Consider the following 27339-nt stretch of genomic DNA (forward strand, 5'->3'; position numbering starts at 1 on the left):
ATCTTTCCCTCGGTCCTGATTAGTCTCCCACTCCCTGTTGCTGAAAAATATCCCCACAGCATGATGCTGCCACCACCATGCTTCACCGTAGGGATGGTGCCAGGTTTCCTCCAGACGTGACGCATGGCATTCAGGCCAAAAAGTTCAATCTTGATTTCATCAGGCCAGAGAATCTCGTTTCTCATGGTCTGAGTCCTTTAGGTGCCTTTTGGCAAACTCAGAGCGGGCTGTCATGTGCCTTTTTACTGAGACATGGCTTCCGTCTTGCCACTCTACCATAAAGGCCTGATTGGTGGCGTGCTGCAGAGATGTTTGTCCTTCTGGAAGGTTCTCCCATCTCCACACGGGGAACTCCAGAGCTCTGTCAGAGTGACCATCGGGTTCTTGGTCAACTCGCTGACCAAGGCCCTTCTCCCCAGATTGCTCAGGTTGGCCGGGCGACCAGCTCTAGGAAGAGTCTTGGTGGTTCCAAACTTCTTCCATTTAAGAACGATGGAGGCCACTGTGTTCTTGGGGACCTTCAATTCTGTAGACATTTTTGGTAACTCTACCGACACAATCCTGTCTCGGAGCTCTACGGACAATTCCTTTGACGTCATGGCTTGGTTTTTGCTCTGACATGCACGGTCAACTGTGGGACCTTACATAGACAGGTTTGTGCCTTTCCAAGTCATGTCCTATCAAGGATCTCAAGGATGATCAATGGAAACAGGATCCACTTGTGTTAAAGGGTCTGAATACTTGCATACGTTGTTTCTTTTTAATACATTTTTCAGAAATTCTAAAAAACTGTTTTCAGTTTGTAATTATGAGGTATTGTGTGTAGATTGATGAGGATTTTTTATTTAATCCATTTTAGAATAGGGCTGTAATGTAACAAAACAAGGGAAAAGTCAAGGGCTCTGAACACTTTCCGAATGTACTGGAAGTACTGTGCATTTAACAAGGTTACATAAGCAAGGCAGTCTAAGACAGGTGTGTCCTGACAAATGGACTATTTGGACAGGGCCAAGAGGAATCACAGATATCAGATGAGGTCACACAAGCAAAAGTCTGGCTTTTCCGTTCCTGAAATTGTTATGGCTTCGGCTCATTCCTCCTGTGATCATGTGTTCTGGGTAAAAGTTGCCCTTAGGCACAGATCTAGGATTAGCTTACCCTCCTGTGCTTCTACATCAGCATTGCTTGCTGTTTGGGGTTTTAGGCTGGGTTTCTGTTTAAGCACATTGTGACATCTGCTGATGTAAAAAGGGCTTTATAATTACATTTGATTGATAAATCCTAACCTTAATCATTAGTGGCAAAACGCAGAACTGCTCTTCGATCAGTGTCTAGGGGGCAATTATTGATATTGTGTCTCACCTCTGCCACCTCCTCGCGTGGTGCCTCTGCCTCGGGCCACGCCCGCTGGGGCAACTCCCCCTCCTTTACCCATGAGCCTCAGCACAGCCACACTGTTCACAGACATTGAGAAGTTCCTCTGGTTGGAGAGAATGAAAGAATGTCAGCAGAATGTCAGTTGGGTGTGATCAAGTTGTCTCTCAGACGGAGATAAAAATAGATTTGTGTGTTTAGCGCTTGTATGGCCAGCAGTTTGAGACAGGTGTGTGTGTGTGTGTGTGTCCAACCTGCTCCTCCTCAGTGAGAGGCTCCAGTGCCAGCGGCTGCATGGGCTCATCTTGCAGAATAGACGCAAACTCCTTATCCTGCATGTCCTCCGGGGCCTGGACACAACAAGAGAACACAAAAGCAACACAATGTAAACAAACTACTTAATATGGGGACGTCTACAACACAAAACACTTTAGAAATAGAAGTAGTAGCAGCAGTAGAGGTAGTAGCAGAAGTAGAAGTAGTAGCAGCAGTAGAGGTAGTAGCAGAAGTAGAAGTAGTAGCAACAGTAGAGGTAGTAGCAGCAGTAGAGGTAGTAGCAGAAGTAGTAGCAGCAGTAGAGGTAGTAGCAGAAGTAGAAGTAGTAGCAACAGTAGAGGTAGTAGCAGCAGTAGAGGTAGTAGCAGAAGTAGTAGCAGCAGTAGAGGTAGTAGCAGAAGTAGTAGCAGAAGTAGAAGTAGTAGCAGCAGTAGAGGTAGAAGCAGAAGTAGTAGCAGCAGCAGAGGTAGTAGCAGAAGTAGAAGTAGTAGCAACAGTAGAGGTAGTAGCAGCAGTAGAGGTACTAGCAGCAGTAGTAGCAGCAGTAGAGGTAGTAGCAGAAGTAGTAGCAGCAGTAGAGGTAGAAGCAGAAGTAGAAGCAACAGTAGAGGTAGTAGCAGAAGTAGAGGTAGTAGCAGAAGTAGTAGCAGCAGTAGAGGTAGTAGCAGAAGTAGTAGCAGCAGTAGCAGAAGTAGTAGCAGCAGTAGAGGTAGTAGCAGAAGTAGTAGCAGCAGTAGAGGTAGTAGCAGTATTAGAGGTAGTAGAAGAAGTAGTAGCAGCAGTAGAAGTAGCAGCAGTAGAAGTAGCAGCAGTAGAAGTAGTAGCAGAAGTAGTAGCAGCAGTAGAGGTAGACGCAGCAGTAGTAGCAGCAGTAGAAGTAGTAGCAGCAGCAGTAGAGGTAGTAGCAGAAGTAGTAGCCGCAGTAGAGGTAGTAGCAGAAGTAGTAGCAGTAGTAGCAGAAGTAGAGGTAGTAGCAGAAGTAAAAGTAGTAGCAGTAGTAGTAGCCGCAGCAGAAGTAGTAGCAGCAGTAGAGGTAGTAGCAGAAGTAGTAGCAGCAGTAGAGGTAGAAGCAGCAGTAGTAGCAGCAGTAGAAGTAGTAGCAGCAGCAGTAGAGGTAGTAGCAGAAGTAGTAGCAGCAGTAGAGGTAGTAGCAGAAGTAGTAGCAGCAGTAGAGGTAGTAGCAGAAGTAGTAGCAGCAGTAGAGGTAGTAGCAGTATTAGAGGTAGAGGTAGTAGCAGTATTAGAGGTAGTAGCAGAAGTAGTAGCAGCAGCAGAAGTAGTAGCAGTAGTAGAGGTAGTAGCAGAGGTAGTAGCAGGAGTAGAGGTAGTAGCAGGAGTAGAGGTAGTAGCAGGAGTAGAAGTAGTAGCAGAAGTAGTAGCCGCAATAGAAGAAGTAGCAGTAGTAGTAGCAGCAGCAGAAGTAGTAGAAGTAGTAGCAGAGTAGTAGCAGTAGTAGTAGTAGCAACAGCAGTAGCAGAAGTAGTAGCAGCAGTAGAAGTAGTAGCAGTAGTAGAAGTAGTAGCAGAAGTAGAAGTAGTAGCAGAAGTAGTAGCAGAAGTAGAGGTAGTAGCAGAAGTAGTAGCAGCAGTAGAGGTAGTAGCAGCAGTAGAGGTAGTAGCAGTAGAGGTAGTAGCAGAAGTAGTAGCAGCAGTAGAGGTAGTAGCAGCAGTAGAGGTAGTAGCAGAAGTAGAGGTAGTAGCAGAAGTAGTAGCAGCAGTAGAGGTAGTAGCAGAAGTAGTAGCAGCAGTAGAGGTAGTAGCAGAAGTAGTAGCAGAAGTAGAGGTAGTAGCAGTATTACAGGTAGCAGCAGTAGAGGTAGTAGCAGCAGTAGAGGTAGTAGCAGCAGTAGAGGTAGTAGCAGAAGTAGAGGTAGTAGCAGAAGTAGTAGCAGTAGTAGAGGTAGTAGCAGTAGTAGAGGTAGTAGCAGTAGTAGAGGTAGTAGCAGTAGTAGAAGTAGTAGCAGAAGTAGTAGCCGCAATAGAAGTAGTAGCAGTAGTAGTAGCAGCAGCAGAAGTAGTAGAAGTAGTAGCAGTAGCAGCAAAAGTAGTAGCAGTAGTAGTAGCAGCAGAAGTAGTAGCAGTAGTAGTAGTAGCAAAAGCAGTAGCAGTAGCAGCAGTAGAAGTAGCAGTAGCAGCAGTAGAAGTAGCAGTAGCAGCAGTAGAAGTAGTAGCAGAAGTAGAGGTAGTATCAGAAGTAGTAGCAGCAGTAGAGGTAGTAGCAGAAGTAGTAGCAGCAGTAGAGGTAGTAGCAGAAGTAGTAGTAGCAGTAGAAGTAGTAGCAGAAGCAGTAGCAGTAGTAGTAGCAGCAGCAGAAGTAGTAGAAGTAGTAGCAGCAAAAGTAGTAGCAGTAGTAGTAGTAGCAGAAGTAGTAGCAGCAGTAGAAGTAGTAGCAGTAGTAGTAGTAGCAGAAGCAGTAGTAAATGTAGAAGCAGAAGTAGTAGCAGCAGTAGAAGTAGTAGCAGTAGTAGTAGTAGCAGAAGCAGTAGCAGAAGTAGTAGCAGCAGTAGAAGTAGCAGTAGTAGTAGCAGCAGTAGAAGTAGTAGCAGAAGTAGAGGTAGTAGCAGAAGTAGAGGTAGTAGCAGAAGTAGAGGTAGTAGCAGAAGTAGAAGTAGTAGAAGTAGCAGAAGTAGCAGCAGTAGTAGCAGCAGTAGTAGCAGCAGTAGTAGCAGCAGTAGTAGCAGCAGTAGTAGCAGCAGTAGTAGCAGCAGTAGTAGCAGCAGTAGTAGCAGCAGTAGTAGTAGCAGCAGCAGCAGCAGTAGTAGCAGCAGCAGTAGTAGCAGCAGTAGCAGCAGCGTAAAAAAATAAGATACACCATATAGGTGCAGTGAAATGTGTTGTTTTACAGGGCCAGCCATAATAATACAACGCCCTGGTGTTCATTTGGATTAAGTACCTTGCTCAAGGGCACATCGACAAAATGTTCACCTTGTTGGCTCAAGTATTCGAACCAGCTACCCTTTGGTTACTGACTGACACCCTAATAGCAGTAGTATCGGTAGCAGCAACAGCAGTAGTAGCAGCAGTAGTAGCAGCAATACTGCAACACAAGCAGCAGTAGTAGTAGTAGAAGCAACATTCGAACCGGCTACCTTCGGTTACTTGTCCAACGCTCTAAGCGCTAAGCTAATAGTAGTAGTAGCAACAGCAGAAACAGCAGCAGTAGTAGTATTTTGGTATTCCATTAGGATTCCCATTAGCGGTTTCAAAAGCAACAGCTACTCTTCCTGGGATCCACACAAAACATGACATAATACAGAACATTAATAGACAAGAACAGCTCAAGGACAAAACTACATACATTTTTTTTAAAGGCACACGTACCTACATACCAATGCATACAAACTATCTAGGTCAAATAGGGGAAGATGCGCTGTGTGGTGAGGTGTAGTAGCAACAGTAGTAAAAAAGTAGGAGTAGCAATAGCAGTAGTAGTACTACTAGTAGTAGAAGCAGTAGTAGTAGTAGTAGTAGTAGTAGAAGCAACATTCGAACCAGCTACCTTTCGGTTTCTGGTCCAATGCTCTAACTGCTAAGCTAACTGACACACTAATAATAATAATTATAGTAGTAGTAGTAGTAGTAGTAGTAGTAGCAGCAGCACCAACTGCAGTAGTAGCAGTAGCAACAGCAGTAGTAGCAACAGCAGCAGTAGTAGTAGCAACAGCAGCAGTAGTAGTAGCAACAGCAGCAGTAATAGCAGCAACAGCAGCAGTAGTAGTAATAGTAGAAAAGTAGTAGAGCAACAGTAGAAAAGTAGTAGTAGCAACAGCAGCAGCAATTGTAGAAAAGTAGTAGCAGCAACAGCAATAGTAGAAAAGTAGTAGCAGCAACAGCAATAGTAGAAAAGTAGTAGCAGCAACAGCAGCAGCAGTAGTAATAGTAGAAAAGTAGTAGCAGCAACAGCAGCAGTAGTAGTAATAGTAGGAAAGTAGTAGCAGCAACAGCAATAGTAGAAAAGTAGTAGCAGCAGAAACATCAGCAGCAGCAGTAGAAAAGTAGTAGTCGCAACAGCAGCAGTAATAGTGGAAAAGTAGTAGTTGTAAGAGTAGAAAAGTAGTAGTAGCAACAGCAGCAGTAGTAGTAGTAATAGTAGAAAAGTAGTAACAGCAACAGCGGCAGTAGTAGTAATAGTAGGAAAGTAGTAGCAGCAACAGCAGCAGTAGTAGTAGTAATAGTAGGAAAGTAGTAGCAGCAACAGCAGCAGTAGTAGTAATACTAGGAAAGTAGTAGCAGCAACAGCAGCAGTAATAGTAGAAAAGTAGTAGCAGCAACAGCAGCAGTAGCAGTAATGGTAGAAAGGTAGTAGCAGCTACGGCGGCAGTAGTAGTAATAGTAGGAAAGTAGTAGCAGCAACAGCAGCAGCAGTAGTAGTAATGGTAGAAAGGTACCATTCGGTAATTTATCTAACGGGTGGCATCCCTAAGTCTAAATATTCTTATTACATTGCACAACCTTCAATGTATGTCATAATTACGTAAAATTCTGGCAAATTAGTTCGCAATGAGCCAGGCAGCCCAAACTGTTGCATATACCCTGACTACGTGCAATGAACGCAAGAGAAATGACACAATTTCACCTGGTTAATATTGCCTGCTAAACTGGATTAGTAGTTATAACTAGTGATTATGTTTGATTTTTTTTTATAAGATAAGTTTAATGCTAGCTAGCAATTTACCTTGGCTTCTACTGCATTTGCGTAACAGGCAGGCTACTTGTGGAGTGCAATGGTTAGCGCGTTGGACTAGTTAACTGTGCGGTTGCAAGATTGAAACCCCCGAGCTGACAAGGTGAAAATCTGTCATTCTGCCCCTGAACAAGGCAGTTAACCCACAGTTCCTAGGCAGTCATTGAAAATAAGAATGTGTTCTTAACTGACTTGCCTAATTAAATAAAAGGCATAAAAAAATTAATAAAAAATAATAATCGGAAATCGGCGCCCCAAAATACCCCCCCCCCCCAAAAAAATCGGCCAATCTGATTAATCGGTCGACCTCTAGTAGTAATAGTAGAAAAGTAGTAGCAGCAGCAGCAGTAGTAATAGCAGAAAAGTAGTAGTAGCAGCAGCAGCAGCAGTAATAGCAGAAAAGTAGTAGTAGCAGCAGCAGCAGCAGTAGTAGTAATAGCAGAAAAGTAGTAGCAGCAGCAGCAGTAGTAATAGCAGAAAAGTAGTAGCAGCAGCAGCAGCAGTAATAGCAGAAAAGTAGTAGCAGCAGCAGCAGCAGCAGTAGTAATAGTAGGAAAGTAGTAGCTGCAATAGTAGCAGCAATAGAAGCAACAGCTGCAGAAGAAACAAAAGCAGCAGCAACAGCAGCAGCAACAAGAGTAGTAGTAGCAACAGTAATAGTAGTAGTATCAACAGTAATAGTAGCAAAAGCAGCAACAGTACTAGTAGTAGTAGCAACAGTACTAGTAGTAGTAGCAACAGTACTCGTAGTAGTAGTAGCAACAGTAGTGGTAGCAACAGTAATAGTAGCAAAAGCAGAAACAGTATTAGTAGTAGTAGTAGTAGTAGCAACAGTACTAGTAGTAGTAGTAGTAGTAGTAGTAGTAGTAGCAGCAGCAACAGCAGCAATAATAGTAGTAGCAGCATTAACAAGAGTAGTAGTAGTAGCAACAATGCTAGTAGTAGTAGCAACAGTAGCAACAGTAGTAGTAGTAACAACAGCAGCAAGAGTAGTAGTAGTAGCAGCATTAACAACAAGAGTAGTAGTAGTAGCAACAATACTAGTAGTAGCAACAGTAGCAGTAGCAACAGTAATAGTAGCAAAAGCAGCAACAGTACTAGTAGTAGTAGCAACAGTAGTAGCAACAGTAGGAACAGTAGCAACAGTACTAGTAGTAGCAACAGCAGCAAGAGTAGTAGTAGCAGCAACAACAACAAGAGTAGTAGCAACAATACTAGTAGTAGTAGTAGTAGCAACAGCAGCAAGAGTAGTAGCAGCAGCAGCAACAATAGTAGTAGTAGTAGCACTAGCAGCAACAACAAGAGTAGTAGTAGCAACAGTAATAGTAGCAACAGTATTAGTAGCAACAGTAGTAGCAGCAGCAGCAACAAGAGTAGTAGTAGTAGCAACAGTAGTAGTAACAGTAGCAACAGCAACAGCAACAACATGAGTAGTAGCAGCAGCAGCAGCAACAAGAGTAGTAGTAGTAGTAGTAGCAAGAGTAGTAGTAGTAGCAACAGTAGTAGTAGCAACAGTAGTAGTAGCAGCAACAAGAGTAGTAGCAGTAGCAGCAACAGTAGCAGTAGCAACAGTAGTAACAGTAGTAACAGTAGCAACAGTAGCAACAGTAGCAACAGTAGCAGTAGTAGCAGTAGTAGCAGTAGTAGCAGCAGTAGCAGTAGTAGCAGTAGTAGCAGTAGTAGCAGTAGCAACAACAAGAGTAGTAGTAGTAGCAACAGTAGTAGTAGTAGTAGGGACGAAACTACTACTGAAATTTTAATTATCATTAAAACCGTGTTTGATTACCACTGTTTAAACTCACGGTGTAAACTGTCCAGCATCAACCAAAGTTAGCAACAGCCTGATGCAGGTGCAGCATGCAACGTGGGTTTTGTTTGTGTAAAAACATGGTGGAAGGCAGCGACAGCACTCTGGAGATTTTTAAGAGGACCAAATCTAAAGTGAGGTCGTATTTTGGGTTTTACAAGAGTGCTGAGGGAAACTTAAATCGAAGATGGTCACCCTGTCTGCCGAACATGCAACAACAAAATCGCTGCAAAAGGCGGCAACCACCACCCACTACTTTATAGCAAATGCAAGATAAGTTAACTTTTAGCTCAATGCATGATGTGGTTTGTCAGTCTAACTTGCGAATAGCTTATCAATAATGTAAACTGAAGCTTTCAGTGTTAACTACACTTGTAAAAGCTGTATGTGTCGTGTGTCTGCAGACTCTATTCACTCATTGCACACGATAACGCGTTATGTAGTTTAGTCACCCAACCAACATATTTTGTTCATTTAAAATCCATCAAGACGTCGACTTGGTTGTAAAAGTGTTCCAACAGGAGAAACACTATACAAGACTCCTGTATTTATGTCAATTGTTGGGCTCATTACAATTACTATCACTGTCTTAAGACTCATTGGTATTTATGGAAATTGTGCATGCGGTCATTGCATATACTCAAATGCAACCCAGAAGATAAGACTGTGTGTGTGTGAGTGAATAATAAATTATAATGTAACAACACCAATAATAATACATTTGCTATTCCCTTCTTTAGAGTTCAGCAGGCAAACCCAGTCTACAGTTGTGACACAGGCACTCGAGGAAGCATTTAAAAAGGCAGGCTGCTTATGCACCCACATCAAAAAATGCTCAAGCCCTCACTGCAGTCCTTTCCTAATAAATTGCAAAGGACATGATACCATTTCATCCCTAAGCAGCAGCCGCAGTAGCAACAGCCACAGCAGCCGCAGTAGCCACAGTAGCCACACTAGCCGCAGCAGCAGTAGCCGCAGCAGCAGTAGCCACAGAAGCCGCAGTAGCCACAGACTTCATCTTGACCTTTGTAACCACCCATTTCATAAGACTGAGCACTGTGTGGCTTCCTCCTGCTCACCTTGTTCTCTTTGATATAAAGTGCTAACATCTCCTCTCGGCCGTAGCGATACTCGGCCAGCTTGTACTTTGGCATGGCGGGGGAAGGAGGGGGGGACGTCACACTCCCCCCACTGGATAGTGCACGGAGCCTGGGGGGGGGGGGGGGACAGACAGTTAACACACATTCACACTTAGATTACATCACAACTCTCTTCTTGGCAAACACCACAAACGTATATTAGTAACCTCATTTACAATCTGAGCATTTAATTGAAGAATGTCTTAAAACGGGCTAGATTCTGCTGTCACAAACAATAGCTCTATCTACAAACTTTCGGCATACAAAGCCACCACACCATATCCAGCCAGTACTTTTGAAGAAAAGGGAAGGAAAGTGGAAAAAGGCATCAAAAGTGTGTGTGCGCCGCTGCATGCAAACGTTATGGAGGTGGGAGGAGTGATCTGGTGGTTGGCGGAGCACCAAGATGCACACGGCACAGCAGCCAGCAGTCCATTAGAGGTGACTAGCCACTGGCCGCCTACCAATCCAAGGCCTACTCCTCCCTCCCGCCTCGCATTAATCTTTACACAAACATTTACTGAAGTCTCAGCACCCAGGAGAGGAGAGGAAATGGACAGAATAGGAGAAGAGGACGAGGAGGTTAAGGGAAGGAGTACGGATCAACAATGGTAAGGACGTAGTAGCAAGAGCGGTGAGAGAGGAAGAGAAGTAGAATGAGTTACCATTCGGGGCCGAAGTTAAGTGTCTCAGCAGTCATATTCCTTACGTCTTTACAGAGCTGAGTATCTGGAGAAAAGTGCAAGAAAAGAATGCATCTGTCAGTGACACACCAACTAACACACAGCATGCATGCTTGGTCGCACCGACATACACGTGTGCACACACGCATACAGGCAGTATAACCACATCAACAAGGCGGAGCATTTTACAGACATGGACACCCCCCCCACACACAAACGCACTTTGCTCTTACCCTGTCCAGAAGAGCGGACCAGGCTGGATCAGGCTAGGACTGGCTTAGTTAGGCTTAGGTGAGAAGGCTGAGTGGTGCTTATTTTGCTGTGATCACAGAGCTCCCCAAAACACACAGAGATAAAGAATAGCTGCCTGTTTCAAGTGTGTATAGGGGATAGAGTGCTGGTTCGGGTAAGAGAACAGTTTGGAAGAAGCCTCTGCTCACAGCCGAAAAAAAGCAGTACAAATAAAAAACAAGAACAAAGAAATTGGAATAAACTGTCAAGTCAATAACGACGAAACAAACAAAATAAAACACTGTCAATAGTAACAATAATGATTGGACGACAACAGCAGTAATATCACACTTAAAAAAATAAAGATCCTTCTCGATTTAAATCTAAACGCAGGGAAGAAAACAGGCTGCTGGAACAGCTGCCAGGAACAGACGCGACTCTCTCCTTCCTCCTCTCCCTCTCTTCTCTCGCCTTCTGTCGTTCTCTCTCCAACTGAAACGTGGCTTGACCGAGACTCTCCAGGTGAGGACACCTTTGATTCCTGACCACCTCCCTTCAAACTGCTGCAAAACAAGAAATAAGTAAATAATAGCAAGTGCTGTTACTCTCTCATTATTAGTCACTTTAATAACTCTACCCACATGCACAAATTACCTCAATTACCTCGACACCGATGCCCCCCCCCCCCCCCCCCGCTATTGTTATTTACTGATGCTCTTTAATCATTTGTTATTCTTATCTCTTACTTTTTGGGGGGTATTTTCTTGAAACTGCATTGTTAGTTAAGGGCTTGTAAGTAAGCGGTTCACTGTAAGGTCTACCTGTTGTATTCGGTGCATGTGACAAATACAATTTGATTTGAAAATAAATTAACCCACACACAGAGACACAGGGACAGAAGAGTAAGAAACACACATCGAGTCACTGTTTGGCAGACAGCCTTGTAATTGGATTCTTGTTTTGCCTTAAAACCAGTGCTGCACCAATATGGCATTTTTGTTCAATATCCGATATTTTCCTTGCCAAAAAACCCGACACCGATAAACGATATTTAAAAATGTTGCAGCCTTTTAAGCATTCTAGTAAAGTTAAATAGTTAACACACACATGGACACAGCGGTCTAAGACACTGCATCTCAGTGCAAGAGGCGTCACTACAGTCCCTGGTTCGAATCCAGGCTGTATCACATCCGGCCATGATTGGGAGTCCCATAGGGTGGCACACAATTGGCCCAGCGTCGCCCAGGTTTGGCCGTCATTGTAAATAAGAATTTGTTCTTAAATTACTTGCCTAGTTAAATAAAGGTTACACACACTGACCAAAACTTTATTTTGTCGGCATTTACGTATCTCCCCATTACTAGTAAAACATGATCAAACCCTATTTCTTTCACATACTTGATGTGCTGTTTAGTTGTTCATTTGTTCAGTCGTTTCATTCTCAACCAGGATTACTATGGAACACCGTTTGGTTCTTTGCATGTCAAAATATACTATTTAACACTATTTGACGTGTCAAAAAAGCTTGCTGACCAATCAGGACCTGAATGACTGCACGTCACATAATAATTTAAACACGTTCATACATTTTGTACCTAGTTATTACACATTGATTACACTATCACTCGTATTTCATAAGTCACAACGATTCATCGATACGTATGCTATGATGCTGGTATATATTTGTCTCACGCACCTACAGTGCTGGTCATAAAAAAAAAGCTAGCTAGCTCATGGATGCAAACAATGTTCTTCCCCCAAAACATAGCAAAATGACATCCGTTTCAGTTGCTATAGTTAGCTAGCTAGCTAGGTGTCATCCTTATTTGAATCATGGTGGTCAGACCCATCTATGTGAAGCTGGCCACAATAAGGATTAGCCACAATAGTGGACTTTGCGGCTAGCCTACAAAATAAAAGCATTCCATAATTATACAATTTGTATTCATTCGCATCACTGTCAATGACATTGAAAGCAAACTGCAAATTCCACTATTGTGCCTAATCCTTATTGTGGCTAGCTTCACAACACATGACCCGGTCCGGTCGAGCCTCACTAGCCAGATGAAGCTAGCTGGCTGCTTATGAACTGAAGTTCAATTTCAATAGATGAACAACAAGTGGCAACCTAGCCAATACTTACTCACACGGATTCCTAAATCATTTCTAAGAATAATGAAAATGACTGCAGTTTTTACTGGTCATTGTTTTCAGGCTGGTTATATTGGTGCTAGCTTTATTACCAACGCAGTATTGTAAACACATAGTTTGTGGCTGGTGTTTGCTGACTTTTTTGTACAGCTTTGACAATGCTACTGTATCTTTTGACACGCTAAGACCCAAACAGCGTTCCATAGTGCGCATGTCGTGCAGCTAATAGCAGTGAAGCTATCACTGTGTAACTCCGGGAGGGCAACATCGGAAAAATTCTGATATGTTCACTGATATATCGTGCATCCCTACTTAAAACATTTTTAAAGCACCTTAGCGAGTGTTGATTGGTAAACTTCTTAAAGGATTTGGAATGCTTAGCGAGTGTTGATTGGTAAACTTCTTAAAGGATTTGGAATGCTTAGCGAGTGTTGATTGGTAAACTTCTTAAAGGATTTGGAATTTTCAGAATTTATTTTTCTGTATAATATGATAGCTACTGTACTCTAGCTGAAGAACATACGCACGCACATCTAGGTACTTTCCGCAGGTGCGGGAGTTGTAGGCAAACTTGTGGAAAACGATGCACAACTACTGTACACCCCAGCTACTGTACTCTAGCCTTCCACCCTGAGCATGCATCTGTGTTCCTTTGTGTATTTTTTTCCTCACACAAATTAATAATCAACAGTGCAAGACCTTTGCCGTCAATAATAACTAACTTAGTCAAAAGGGTTCCATTTTCACAGAAATTGAGCCCCAGCGACTAATACAATTATGATGTCACACTCTTACAAAAAAACCTGCACCAGTTGGAGACAGAACCTGAAAACACAATGGCAACAACAATATTCAAGGAACAGAATGCCAACCCCAAGCTTTGTGGTAAAAACAGACAACCAACAGCCAGACACCTAGGCTATGGGCTTGTAGTGCTGTCCCCATAGAATTAGAATTCAGACTGTGCTAAACCCTCAGACTATGGCAATCTTATCAGGTGATAATAATTTGATGGCTTCTCCTCTTCCTAGAGATGCCCAGTTATGCATAGGTGGACTTTTGCACATGAACACAGAATCATATTAATTACTACACGCGCTTAATTACGTCGGTTTCGTTTTGAGCAGATTTCACCATGGGCTTTGATATGGGCACCTGGCTCACGCCCAGGAGGCAGCCCGGTTCCAAATCGAACTTAATCAGCCGATGCAAAATATGCCTACACGGCCACCCCGGCGAGATTAATCGAACCCCCTTACTGTTTGAGTTAAGAGGGCGCTCCACCCACACCGCGTTTGCCCGTTCAAGTCACGGACCGTATACTAGTGCCCCGCGGCTCAGAATAATCGAATCCGTCCAATATTAGCCTACAGTAAACAACATGGCCAACCGGTGTCCGATTGGTTGGTTCTGTAACGACAATTACCTAGCAGGATTCCGGTGTTATTTTAAGCAAAATATAGTGATAATATCAGCTTGTTACTGCCTTTAATGTCAGATAATTTATAAGTAGTTTTCCTTAAAGTTTAACCATTGTGGAAATTACTTGATTGAGTACTACAGTATCCCGCTTGTTTGGAATTCGAGTAGCAACTAGTTAGCTAACATTGCCGGCGTTGTTGGGCCATGTAGCAACGCTAATAAGGCTCGAGTCAAAAACGCCATTTGAAAATGAACAGGACAATCGATTTTTAGCTAAAATGTTAACTACCAGGGTAACTTATCAATGAACACTGATTTATCCAGCTAATCATATTTAGATTACATAACACTTACAATGTGTATCTTTAGCCGTGTAAGGCCTTGGGTTTACAGCCAAGGTTCAAATGACACGAGATATGGCGAAGAGGGGCGGAGTGCCCGCCGTGTGTTAATCGCGCTCCCCCCTCGCCAATCCGCCGCCCAAGCTACAACTAACGTTACCTCGCTGCTTACTTTGGCCTTCAACAACCTGAGCAAAACAAACCAATAAAACAGCAATGGTAACCGATAAACATTATACAACGGCTCGCTCACAGCCCTATCTTCTTAAACAAGAGAATTTAGCTAGGCATTCGACTAGTGTTTGTGTGTGCCCTCTCATATTTAAGTGATTTGCCAGGTAAATCAAGTGGCTAGCAAACTAGCTAGCTGTGACAATAACAACCATAGCTTACCTTACTGAAGCAATGTTGATTATTTTTCAAATACGTTATTTGTGTGTACGATCTTCATTCATTCAATATTTTGTGAATGATTAAAAATATTGTATTTATTATTTCCCCCTCCTACGGTCACTGCGTGTTGATGTCTTGTCGGCTCGCTACTCTTGTTGTTTGTGTTTTCAGAGAAAGATGGCCGTTCTATTCGCACCACGTGACTTTACATTGACTTGCGTTACTAGTGGTACAGCCAGTGGTTAGGTATATCGGTATACTACTTTAAGATTAATCACCCCGTTCGCACAACATGTATAACTTAGCATACACAGCATGTATAATTCTTAGCAATTTGGTTGAAGCTAATAATGCATATTTTGAGTGCTCGCAAGTGGTTGTAGTGGGTCCATAATCGATCCACATACGAAAGACCGCACTGTGCATAGCCTAGGCAGCCGACAGTGAGCGTTAGATCTGCGGCACTATCCGCTGCCTAGGCTATACTGCACGTGTAATGTTTACATGGGGGGCTGCGCCTGCAAGTTTGTAACATACTATCGCGGCGATTCAGTCGAACCATTTGATTTGAAAAGTCACTCTGGTCAGACTGCAACGTTGTTTTAATTTCTCGAGCAGTCAAAGGGTGGCGCAATATGACTTAAAATAATTCCTTGTTGGAGGAGAACGTTGTCATTATCATATGATTACTTCCGGGGCACCTTTGTGTTTCCGGACGTTCATAGTCAGGTTGAAAGTCTCCATCCAGCACGATAGACAAAAAATAAGAATAATTTGGTTGCAAACAGTAGTTGGAGGTACAGTCGGATTGCTTTCACTTTCCAATATTGTCAGAATGTTAACTAAATTGGTTTGGAGTGACACATTTTTGCAAAGAGTGTAGCGGCTAAATTACATTAAATTCTAATCTAGCTAGCTAGCAACCTAACTTTAAATCCATATAGACCTCCCCCCGGTAGTGGTATTTCATGACGTCAGTGGCATAGCTATGTGTTCATTTTTTGCTATTATATACATTATTTGATCCTTCAGTAGTGTGGCTAAGCAGTATATGTGCTGTATGAAAGATGATTGTGTAGGCCGTCATTGTAAATAAGAATTTGTTCTTAACTGACTTGCCTAGTTAAATAAAGGATAACAATTTGTGTTGGTTGCCCATTCTTGTCATTGACATTTCCTGTTGTTTTTGCTTTACTGCAGTGCTCCATCTCACCCTTCCCTGTCTCTGACTCACTTGTAATGGCAGAACCACGCAGCCTTATCTCCGCCTCCATCCCCCAGACACCCCCTGGCATCATCATGCCCCCAGCCGACGGCAGCGGCACAGGGGTGATGATGGACCCCATAGAGTACACCCTACGCAAGCGTCTCCCCAGGAAGCTGCCCAAGCGCCGCAACGACGTGTACGTCAACATGAAGACAGACTTCCGGGCCCAGTTGGCCCGCTGCCAAAAGCTGCTCGAAGGAGGAGGCCACGGAGAGATCCGTGTCCACGGTCTGGGCCTGGCCATCAACAGGGCCATCAACATTGCCCTGCAGCTCCAGGCCAGTAGCCAGGGGGCGCTACAGCTGGCAGCCAACACGTCTACAGTGGAGCTGCTGGACGATATGGAGCCTGAGGATCCTGACGAGGCGGGGGAACCCATGGCGCGCTCCCGGAATAACTCTGCTATTCATATCAAAGTGTTCTACCCAGACTCACAGTGACCCGAAACACAACTATCGTCCCTAGTTTGGATATGGCTAACTACCTCCATTGATGTGTTGTCTGTAATATCCTACTGATGGAGTCGAGTCATATCAGGGGTACACCTATTCCATCCACCTGCAGTGGCTAAGACTGACAGTGTTGTTTAGATGCAGGGATAATTATCTATCCACTATTGGAATCTCTTTCTCAGTTTTGTTACATATTTTGTCATGCATGATGTCAGTCAGAGCAGTGCATTTGTCAGTATCAAGAGTGTGTTGTTTCATGGCATCGTCATTTCCAGACAATCCCTTACTGCCTGAAACAAACTCCCATAGGAAATGGGACAGACCAGACTAAGACCAACTCATACAAGCTACAATACACCTGTTCCCCATGTGGGAATATGTTTAATCTCTGAAAAGGATGTGGATTTGAATCTTTCATTAAATGTATTTGTTACACGTTTTTTGTTTCTTGTGGTAACACTGAATATTATTTGACCATGGGAAATGAGTAATACTTCAGTCATTTCTGGTCAAATTGAAGTTTACAAACTAAGTCTGGGCATGAGACATGCCAATCATATGTTTTACCTACCGATTCCATACATGGAAATCTAGCTCTGTGGAAGAGTCAATAAACGTTATTTTTTTATTTGACTTTGGCCACATTTTGTTTTTCAGTATTTGAACATGTATATACAGTATTTATTGTATATTTTCAATCTAGTTTTTTTATGTGCCATAAAATAGATTGAGAAAAGTACTGGTTTATTTAATAAAACATTAAAGTGCAAAACTATAATCCAGTCATTTTTTCAGGTATAGTAACAGTGAATTTCCACTAGGTGACAATAGAATGCTTCATTTGCACAATGCATGTTTTAGGTATGTGAAACTATTTAACCATGATTTGAGTTTGAAATTTAACAATACCCGTGTTTTCTACCTGAATTCATTTGAACTGTTGCTAAGTATGCAACCCCAAAACAAGGCTTTCTTTCAGCACCAGATATATCTGGACTTCAAAAGAGAGGCACTTATCACTCAGACAAACTTCCTCTTACGTTGTTTTCATCCATCCTTTTAATCTAATAATAATATGTTGTATTTAAATACCAAATGGCAGTGTAATAGTAGGGACAAAACATCTGAAACAAACAGGAAAAAACATGTACAAACATCTGCACTGTGACTGCAAGACTTTTAATACGGGAAACAAAACACAGGAGAAAAACACTAATCCCGACATTGGAAGAATCCCCAACGTCAGCGACTCCAAAGGTTCCCAGGATTGCGCTTGATTGGCTGCTGCTTGAATGAAGGCGAGAGAGAGGCATGCAGGATGTTCATCATGAGAACCAATCAATATTTTGCCTGGCAGTCATGCTATCTGCGTCGAAGCTCTATTTGAGTGCTGGTGTGCATAAACCAGACACTGATAATCACAGCATAGCTTCGGAGTTCTCACGTAAGCCCCCTCTCCCTCTTCCGCGCAATCTTTTCCTCCTTCAACCGACTGAACCTCTGCTTCTGTTTCTTCCCCCCTCTAGTCCATTCAATAGGGTTATAAGGAGTTGTATAAAACTCATTCAAACAGGTACTCTCTCACACATACAGTACATACAAACACACAGATCATTTCTTCTACAAAGGGTAACAGACAGTGAACAGTTGGATATTGACTTGTACAAATATCTTAACAACAATGTTCAGTGGTGGTATACAGTAATTATGGTCAATCGTTAGAGCTCAACTGTGGTCTCTAGCTCCTAGTTACAGTATATCTCTCATAATACTATAGTCATGACAGTAACTGGAGCTTAAAAGTAAAAATATAAATCTCTATAAATAAGTAATTACATTAGCAATATATAATACATATGAGGACAATGATAGACAGCAGTTGGAGAAGTGTTTTGTGTTAAGAACGAGGCAGGTGGTGTTTGAAGAGTTTGTGGTACAGGCTAGGTAGGCCCCCTCATTCTGGTATTTGATAGGCAGTCAATGACAGTTGAGTAGAACTCCAACAAGGTGTCGTCATGTGCAATCTGCGTTGATTACGCAGGCTTGGCGATGAGAAGTCACATTCCATTGCAGTAGGGGCCACAGAATCACACTCATGCTAAAAGACATACAGACACACACAAAGTGCTGAAGAGTGCCCATTAAAGAGCTGTGGAGCTGTGTATTCTGTAGGCCCCATTCCTTTTCGGTGTGTGATTTCTTAACCACATACTTCCCTCATCTCCATGTTCAAGGTGCTACCTGCTCTTTTGCTTTTAAAGTCCAATAGGAACTGTTCTGTCCATATAGCTTAATTCTCTCCTGTGAAGATCTGGTCCACCCACTCATCTTTTAGAGTTCTACCTGGCAACAAGCAGGGTCAATAGTGTCAGATCCCACCCCCTGCCTCGGGAAGCTCCAATCAACTCGGCCCCGCCTCGGAGAGCCCCAATCAGCTGCCGCCCTAGTGGCAGATGGGCGCATTGGACAGCAAGAGCTGCAGCTTGCCTCGCAGGAAGTTGACGTGGACCTGAAGCAGCTCTGAAGCAGACGACACCCGCCATGTCTCCTCTCCTCCAGACACTCCTCCTGCTGGAGGGTTGCACTCCTGACAGGAAGACAGGAGAAGAAATATGTCAGTATTAGAGTTGGACGGTTATCTAGATGTTCCTACCATCATATCGTTTCTGTACCATACTGGGGTATATTGTATTACCGGATGTACACACAAGGGGCGCTCCTTCTTAAAAAATATATATATTATTTTTTTACACACAAAATGTATTTAGGCAACATGGATCTTAATCCAGGAGGGGATTGATGGTCTCTGCTGTAACTAATAACCTTGATCTTGCCATCTAGCCACTTAGCTAGCAAGTTAGCAAACCAAATGCATAGCTGGAGCCCTGAGTTGGATATAATTTATTTGGCATATCTTAGATAGTTAATTTAGTTATAAGCAGTGACATAACACGCACTACCGGAGCCCGCCGTCGGTATGTCTAAATACCCCAGTATACGGTATATCGCCCAAGCCTGGTCAGCATACACAAAATGGAGTAGCCTACTGGGTTTTGTTCACTTGGCAAAAACCAGAAGAAAACTGTCCGAAACGGCGTGAAACGGGGAGATTCCATCTGAACTTGTCCAAGATGCACTTGTTTTATTTTTCCGTTGTACAACATTTCGCCACGGTGTATCCTGATGAACACAACCATGAAATCAATATTTAAAAAATGACACTACACTAGACACTAGACTGGATGGAAAGATTTAAAAACAATATCCCCATGATGAAGGAATATCAGCAGTATTTCACCAGGGTACAAGCCTAGGGAGCTGTTTGTTTGATGTCTATACTATGAAAGCTCTGCAGTAACCCTTGAGCCTGAAAGCACAGATGGAATGACTGGAGCTCATTTAATCTTTCCATGGCCTTGGCGTGTACCCAGTAAACTCTGCCTGCCTGTTAGTGCCCCACCTCACTGGTGGATGTGAGTGTGGTTGTCGTCATTTCTGCTACTATCTAAGAACCACCGCCCCCGAGAGGATTCTCTGAATTTCTCTACCTAACAGTCCCTTACACTCTTAGAAAAGCAGGTTCCAAAAGGTTTTTTTTTTTGGCTGTCCCCATAGGAGAACCCTTTTTGGTTCCAGTAAGAACCCTTTTGGATTCCATGTGGAAACCTTTTGGATTCCATGTGGAACTCTCTGTGGAAATGGTTCTACAGTACAGAGTTCTACCTGGAACCAAAAGGGGTTCTTCAAAGAATTATCCTATGGGGACAGCCGAAGAACCCTTTTAGGCTCTAGATAACACCTTTTTTCCCCAAAGAGCGTACAGTCAGCATGACACAACTAGCCATCAGCAGCAAGCTCCAGCCACCGTGTGGGAATAGTAGTAACTGGGTCATTCAGGTTAAACATTGCGTGTCTCTAGGAATGCATCTGGACAGGGCCCAAAGTGAACTTAAGATAGTGACCATTCATTCCTATGCTTGTCTGCAATAGCAACTTCCACAAGCCCTTGCACTTTGATTCCCTGACCTGGCTCACCTGGATGTCGAGGCTGCGCAGCACCTTTCCTATTCTGAAGATGTTTATGAGGCTGTTGTCTATGTGGCTTTGCAACGCTGTGTTGGTGACGGAGGCTCGTAGCGAGCCAATGGCCTGGTTTAACAGCCACAGGCCAGACTGTACCTCCTGAGCTTGCTCCAGTGCCTACAAAAACACAGAGAGAGAGACATAGTTGCCCAGTTGACCAGAGCCATGTGATTGAGGTTGAAACCTCAATGGCCAAACTCTCTCTATGTGGATCTGCAATGAGTTAACAGGATATATTGCTGATCTGATAACAGTAGAGCACATTCTTAGGTAGACTGGTTCTTCTTCTTGGAGAGAGAGGCAGACTGTTGTTACTTACATTTTTCCTCTCCCAGATGCTGAAGTCTACTTTGGTTTGGGGAACAGTGACGGGCTCTGGAAGACCACATCCTTCTTTACAAGTCAGCTGAGGGAGGGAGCGGGGGACGGATGGAGAAAAGAAACGGGACGGGGCGAGGAAAAATGGATAGAAAATGAGAGATGTGTGAGATGAAATGTAACTAACACCATGACTATCACTGTAAATAGCACCAGTTCATGGCCAGGGCCCGTATTCATAAAGGGTGAATATGAATGCTGATCAAGGATCAGTTTTCCTCTTAAAGCTCACACAAATCGCACCAGATGTGGATCTCACGTTCGTCTGCCTAGTGTCCGCGCTGTGTTTTAGGGACCACCTGCTGTAGAGGTCCGACTGACGTTATTTTTCATGCGACTCTACATGTAAAATCGGTGCACACTCAGTTCACAAATGATATTCAGAGTACTCTCGGCCAGCAACAGCTATTGGTGTGTCTGAGCCATAAGATGATAAAGAATTGAAAAGGGGGGAGGGGGCCGTGATCTCAGATAAGCACTCCTACTTTTAGACGATTTATTAATAAGGGCTCAGACCAGACCAGACATGGATGTGGTGTGTCTCTCACCATGGCTGCTTGGGCATCTCTGGCCTCTTCAATGAAGTGTTTTAGGACCCGCAGGTCACAGATCGGCCGCAGGGGAGACGGTAGGCCTGGTCTGGTCCACTCCAACAGCATCAGCAGCAACGTAAAGAGTCCTACACACACACACACACACACACACACACACAGAGGGGCTTCAGCAAACATACTGTCAACACTCCATACCATTATCAGCCATAACCAATTAAACAATCTGTAGCTTAACCCATAAGCAATATGGAAAACATGTTATCAAAAGGGTAGGGGTGGATTTGAGCAAGGCTGACTAATTACATATAGATTACATATGTCTGTATTTGGGTGAGTCAAATGCAATCATGCTCTGGCACTAGTATTGACCACAAGGGGGACTCTGGATATTATTTAACCTGTATTTTAGCAGGGAGTCATATTGCATGTTGCATCGCTACACAAGGAGCTCCAAAACTACTAATACTGATGCAAAGAATGTCTTTCTTCATATATATATGCCAATGAATGGGCTTTTAAACTCTCATTAAATACATGCCATTGGCTTGGAGCTATGTATGCTAGCCTATGCATGTAGGTGTCATCCTCTCTCTACCCAGACCTCTCTGGTTCTATTAGTGTCTCCCAATTCTGTTTACATCCATCTGTCCCAAGTTGAATCCCTTTTCCCTGCCTCCCATCCTCTGTAGCATCCCCTCCTCCATCTCCTTGCCCCATGTTTTGAGCCCATCCCCTGGTCCTTTGCAAACCCCCTGTGAACCTAGGAGCAACATACTAACCACCCAGTCACAGGAGCTACCCCTAAGTCAAACCCATACTCTGACGTCTGAACTGCTCTTTCTAGCTCTGACCGTGCTGCTGTAGCACGGGCTGTGCCTCTCAGCACACTACTGTAACTATGTTCTCCACTGCTTGCCTCTTCACTCAAGACAAACTAGTATTGTTCTATTCAGGCCAAGATGATTTAATTTACACTGTAGAAGAATAACTGTTTGAATTGGGTGTTACTTGGTATTCTTGACCTGCAAGCTAACGCAATGGATCAAGGTTACTTGTGATCCGTCATCCAGAACATGAGATCAGACATGGTCTTGGACACACAGAGTGGCTAGTATTCCAGCACAATGCTACTGTACACAGCACATAACAATGCTTTTGTGGAAATCTGCCGTCTATGTATTCCTGAGCTTCACGTATATTGGCTCATGTGTGTTCTTAAAGTGTATGCGTTTTGTGGTATTTCTAGTGACAGCCTGGTAAAAATGGGCTCAACAGTGATGTATGCATTATGGAAATCGTTTACCGTTTAAGAACCAAATGGAAGCAAACAGAGCAAAATGAGAGTTTGTATTGGGCAAATCAGGTAAGTCCCTCCCCGTTTCGTTCTGTTTGCTTACGTTTAAGAAATGTTTAGCAACAGAATCGTGGGAATGAATACACCCCCGGCCTTTCCACGTGTTCAGTCTTGCACGCACCTCTCCTAGTGCAAACTGTTCCATAATAATTGTGGTAAACCCTATGTGTTACACATGACAGTTCAATGGAGTTGTTCAGGTCATATAACTGCCTTCATTTTGCTGGACCCCAGGAAGAGTAGCTGCTGCCAAAGCAACAGCTAATGGGGATCCATAATAAATACAAATATGGACATCATGTGAATGAGCTCTTTCACTGCAGCCTGACTGTATGACACAGTAAAATGCTACAGATTACAGACAACTCTCCAAGGCTGCCTCGTGTCAGGCTGAGCACCGGTAGCCTCCGCAGCCGTTTCCCCAAAACCATTCTGCAAGGATGAGTCAAATGTTTGCCAATTATTTGGGTTTAGCCTTTAGTGGTCTAAACATAGAAAGTTTGCTTATCAACCAAGATTTTTTTTAAACTCAGAGAACAAAAGATTTTCTTAGCCCATTGATGTTTTTAAAAAACAATGTTGGCTGTGGGGAGGACAAAGAGGACTCACAGAGATCCCTTTTAAGGGTCAAAGAGGAAATGCCCCCTCTAACCCTAACCCTCTCTCAGGGTCTTCACCCTGTGTACATAAAACCCCTTTATGTTGTCTGTCTGTGTTGTCCCCTGTGTCATACTTAGGGAGGGTATATTACTGGGAACTTTCTACATTTACCAGTAAACTACCAGAATTTTGGCATCTTTCAGGGATTTATGTAATCTATCACAAGACATCTAGTGTCTCTATTGGATGTCTGTAATTGTCTCTGGTTCTTTGTTTGGCCTCATCACATATAAAATATACTGAACAAAATATAAACGCACCATGAACATTTCAACAATTTTACTGGGTTACAGTTCATATAAGGAAATCAGTCAATGTAAATAAATTCATTAGGCCCTAATCTATGGATTTCACATGACTGGGAATACAGATATGCATCTCTTGGTCACAGAGACCTAAAAAAAAAGAGGTAGGGGTATGGATCAGAAAACCAGTCAGTATCTGGTGTGACCACCATTTGCCTCATGCAGCGCGACACATCTCCTTCGCATAGAGTTGATCAGGCTGTTGGTTGTGGCCTGTGGAATGTTGTCCCACTCCACTTCAATGGCTGTGCGAAGTTGCTGGATATTGGCGGGAATTGGAAAACGCTGGCATACACGTCGATCCAGAGCATCCCATACATGCTTAATGGATGACATGTCTAGTGAGTGTGCAGGCCATGGAAAAACTGGGACATTTTCAGCTTCCAGGAATTGTGTACAGATCCTTGCGACGTGGGGCGGTGCATAAGGCCGGGCACTTGTTCACAACGTTGACATCAGCAAGCCGCTCGCCCACATGACACCATACACGTGTTCGGCAGGTGTGAGGCTGGTTGGACGTACTGCCAAATTCTCTAAAACTATGTTGGAGGCGGCTTATGGTAGATAAATTAACATTAAATTCTCTTGCAACAGCTCTGGTGGATATTCCTGCAGTCAGCAAGCCAATTGTGTGCTCCCTCAAAACTTTGTGTTTTGTGACAAAAACACACAGTTTAGAGTGGCCTTTTATTGTCCCCAGCACAAGGTGCACCTGTGTAATGATCATGCTGTTTAATCAGCTTCGTGATATGCCACACCTGTCAGGTGAATGGATTATCTTGGCAAAGGAGAAATGCTCACCAACAGGGATGTAAACAATGTGCACAACATTTTAGAGAAATATACTTTTTGTGCATTGTGTGGAATATTTTATTTTAGCTCATTAAACATGGGTCCAACACTATACAAGATGCATTTATATTATTGTTCAGTGTATGTTGAATCATTTTATAAGATGATTTTCAAACAACTTGAATGACAAAGCTATAAAACATTATCCCTTCAACTTAGTGAATACCGTTGGTGTTTAATATGAGGGTTTCAGCGTATTGTTTAACACACTTTTATTTATTTTATAAATAAAAGTGTGTGTTTATATGTTTTATGAATAACCACATTGTCCATCTATTAGAAACTTATGGAAAACATGGTCTGATGTAAAAAATGAATGCTATATATGATTTTTTTTAAAAAGTAAATCAAGTATAAACTACCAAAGTTAAAATAGATTGCCATAGATTTTCTGTTAATTACCAAAACTACTTTAAGGTTCTGATAACTTTGGTAAACTACCGGTAGCTTTGCAACCCTAGTCATAACTAAGTCAGCTATAATCACGGGCTGCGGTGATATGGTCGCATGCTTCTAAAGTAATGCTGATTATCTGTGTCACATACTGGAACCCCACGCTGGCCTTTGGAGACTAAGAAATTAGGCCAGCTGCAGCAGTGTGTGTGTGTTTGAGTGTGTGTGTGTGTGCGTGGGTGGTACTTAGGGACACAATGTAATGACAAGACAAACAAAAGTATGGATTACACTCATATAACCTTACACCCCATTCCAGTCTGAGAGGTTGTAGGTGGTTTGGAAAGAGCAGCATAGCATAACTGACCTCCTCTAGGGTTGAATGTCTGAATTCCACACTTTTCAATCACTATGTTTAACAAGTTGATTAGTGTGACCCTCCGACCTTTGCCATGGCCTACGTGTGAGACTGATTGTGTGTCCTCTCTATGCACTCACTCACTCCCAGACTCCTTCACTGACTGACTCTGCAATGCTGACCCATAGACTACTCTGCCTGCCTGCCAGTCACGTGCTGAGCACAGGGACTCTGGAGTCCAGGAAGCTGGCCAAAGTGAAAGGTAACAGAACCAATGCCAGCAGCATCAAATGCCAAGATTTGACTTCTATTTTTTGCCATTCTAGGGTCTAGTTCTGCGCCGTGCACTGATGGTAAACCTTGGCAAGCACCAGACACAGAGTGGCAGATGAATCTCTCAAAGGTCACCTAGCTGTCAGTGATGCTCTCTTTTGAGACGATTTCATTCCTACTCTTGACGTTTAATAAATCAAATTACTTCTACATGACATTGGTTCATTCTCAAGGTGATCTCAACACTTCAATCCAATTGGGAAGAGTGACAGGTAAATGATGTATAACAACCTAATACACTGCCAGCCTGACTCTTAGACTGAAAGTGCAAAGTTGTGAGTAATCAGCAATTTCCTGTGAGGAATCCCAATGCAATGCAAAGTCAAAGGCTGGAATCTTGAACTTCCTCTGTGGAAATCCTTTTTCTGTTCAATCATCCTTTGAAAAATGTAAAGTCATCCCATTCTAACATTAATCAGCATTAACTGGAAGCATGTCACTTCCTTGCTGCCTCAACATTGCAGTCATGCTACAGTTAACTAACAGGAAACACATCCATCGCCTTACTCATGATAAGTAAGAAGTAGCATTGTCAGAGCCGGAACGGCCCATAGGGCAGGAGCCCCTCTCCTGTTTCTGTCTGTAGCTTGAGGCATCTGGATGTACAAGTATACCCCCTGGACAGGATACTGAGCCGTCTATCGCAGGGCAGGGCTTTACCCCCAATCCATCAATTCAACCATCTAATCTCAGAGATGACACTAACCACAAGGCCACTGAGTTGGTACTCATGGAAAGGTCATGGGTAAAAACGTACTGTACATATGTCAACCATGAGTACCTTCTGGTTAAATCAATCGATCAATCAATAAAATGTATTTTAAAAAACGACACAAAATCCCAAACTATTTGAGCTGGAACGGCGGAGATATTGCGCGTCCATGCGTCGCCTCACTAGACTATTGATATAGGGGACTTTACGCACGTAGTTGACCCATTCTCTGTCAAAACCTGGATGTGAAAATAAACTACTTTTACTGTATTAAAGTTCCTTTATGAAAGCCTAATTTGAAAGCCAAAATCAAAACGTGGTTGAAACGCTGATATTTACATTTAGCAGACGCTCTTATTCAGAGTGACTATGGTTACGTTCCTTGCCCGAGGGCACATCGACAGTTTTTAGGCTTCACATTATTTGGGCTGTATAATATGTATATCCTCCTTATTAGTCGTACCAGAAAATGTGACTATAGCAGCCTATTTCGTTTATAGCATACCAAGTAATTAGAAAACGGTCTTACCTCGACTTGAATTGTGGAACATTCGCAAAGCAATGATGTGTCGTTTAAACACATTGCGCGAAATAATAACATCTGTTCCTCAACATGCAAAAGCCATCGGTCCATTAAAAATTCCCAACCATGCCCAGTGTACTGGTCCTCATTCTCCAGGTGCTGAATGTGAGGAGCTAAGTGCTGTAGCTGCGTCTACCAGTCAGAGCCAAATATAGGCTACAGTAGCCTCCTCGCCGGAGCAACGATCTATCAGGCTTTTCGTCACTGCTTTGGCAAGTCACTAAAACGTGTATTTACCTCCCCTCAGCAAAGCGATAAGGCCATACAGCCGACTGGGATGAGCGCACGCTCTTCAGGCCTACGCGTCAACACAGACAAGAGCTATAAAACGTCAACTCAGGTAGTCCTTTGCCAAACCATGAAAATATTCAACTTCAGGACAATAAAACTAAAGCATTACTAGTTACTCACTGGGTGGCAACTCCATATCGGAATCTGCATAGTCCCTCACAGGATCCTCGCCGTTTCGCACATTGGCCCGTCTATTGCCCACTAATTGCAACCCGAAGCTCTTTTATGGATTGTCCCTGGGCTATCCGGTAGGTGTTTCTACAA

At 43.2% G+C, this 27339-nt stretch overlaps 3 protein-coding genes across 8 annotated transcripts in view; 1 reads left to right on the forward strand and 2 right to left on the reverse strand.

Moving 5' to 3' along the window:
- Positions 1-14677, reverse strand: part of LOC139416035 (GRB10-interacting GYF protein 1-like) — a 27751-nt gene extending 13074 nt beyond the window's left edge. For 2 of the 4 annotated variants that reach the window (XM_071164276.1, XM_071164273.1), the window contains exons 1-6: positions 14501-14677; positions 10196-10756; positions 9945-10008; positions 9220-9349; positions 1629-1724; positions 1363-1480 (exon numbers count right to left, since the gene is read on the reverse strand). In XM_071164276.1, the coding sequence (XP_071020377.1) occupies positions 1363-1480; positions 1629-1724; positions 9220-9349; positions 9945-9979 (379 nt within the window). In that variant the 5' untranslated portion in view covers positions 9980-10008; positions 10196-10756; positions 14501-14677. Of the gene's footprint in view, positions 1-1362; positions 1481-1628; positions 1725-9219; positions 9350-9944; positions 10009-10184; positions 10757-14500 lie in introns of those variants that run through there. The other 2 variants (XM_071164274.1, XM_071164275.1) reach the window with 2 other exon arrangements.
- LOC139416038 (ribonuclease P protein subunit p20-like) lies at positions 14262-16991 on the forward strand. Of its 2 annotated transcripts, none has more exons than XM_071164280.1 (2): positions 14262-14326; positions 15701-16429. In XM_071164280.1, exons 1-2 carry the CDS (start codon positions 14324-14326, stop codon positions 16205-16207), a joined length of 510 nt encoding a protein of 169 aa, XP_071020381.1. In that variant the 5' UTR covers positions 14262-14323; the 3' UTR covers positions 16208-16429. The 2 variants fall into 2 exon arrangements, with proteins under 2 accessions (XP_071020381.1, XP_071020382.1); XM_071164281.1 differs by lacking the exon at positions 14262-14326 and adding an exon at positions 15206-15297 and having other exon boundaries at positions 15701-16991.
- On the reverse strand, positions 16922-27339 carry LOC139416037 (erythropoietin-like). Of its 2 annotated transcripts, none has more exons than XM_071164279.1 (5): positions 27196-27339; positions 21229-21359; positions 20622-20708; positions 20255-20419; positions 16922-18806 (listed from the first exon to the last, which is right to left on the reverse strand). In XM_071164279.1, exons 1-5 carry the CDS (start codon positions 27209-27211, stop codon positions 18663-18665), a joined length of 543 nt encoding a protein of 180 aa, XP_071020380.1. In that variant the 5' UTR covers positions 27212-27339; the 3' UTR covers positions 16922-18662. The 2 variants fall into 2 exon arrangements, with proteins under 2 accessions (XP_071020380.1, XP_071020378.1); XM_071164277.1 differs by lacking the exon at positions 27196-27339 and adding an exon at positions 26731-26990 and having other exon boundaries at positions 16945-18806.

Source organism: Oncorhynchus clarkii, chromosome 9 (genome assembly GCF_045791955.1).
Source record: "Oncorhynchus clarkii lewisi isolate Uvic-CL-2024 chromosome 9, UVic_Ocla_1.0, whole genome shotgun sequence".
Classification (NCBI taxonomy): Eukaryota; Metazoa; Chordata; class Actinopteri; order Salmoniformes; family Salmonidae; genus Oncorhynchus; species Oncorhynchus clarkii.

What these genes read in the sequence shown, in the direction of transcription:
- LOC139416037 (XM_071164277.1), bottom strand. Translation starts at nt 26,752, where the DNA reads ATGTTCCACAATTCAAGTCGAG. An exon ending in GAGATGCCCAAGCAGCCATG is followed by an intron (nt 20,709 to 21,228) that starts GTGAGAGACACA and finishes TCCCTCCCTCAG; the next exon opens with CTGACTTGTAAAGAAGGATG. An exon ending in GCATCTGGGAGAGGAAAAAT is followed by an intron (nt 20,420 to 20,621) that starts GTAAGTAACAAC and finishes GTGTTTTTGTAG; the next exon opens with GCACTGGAGCAAGCTCAGGA.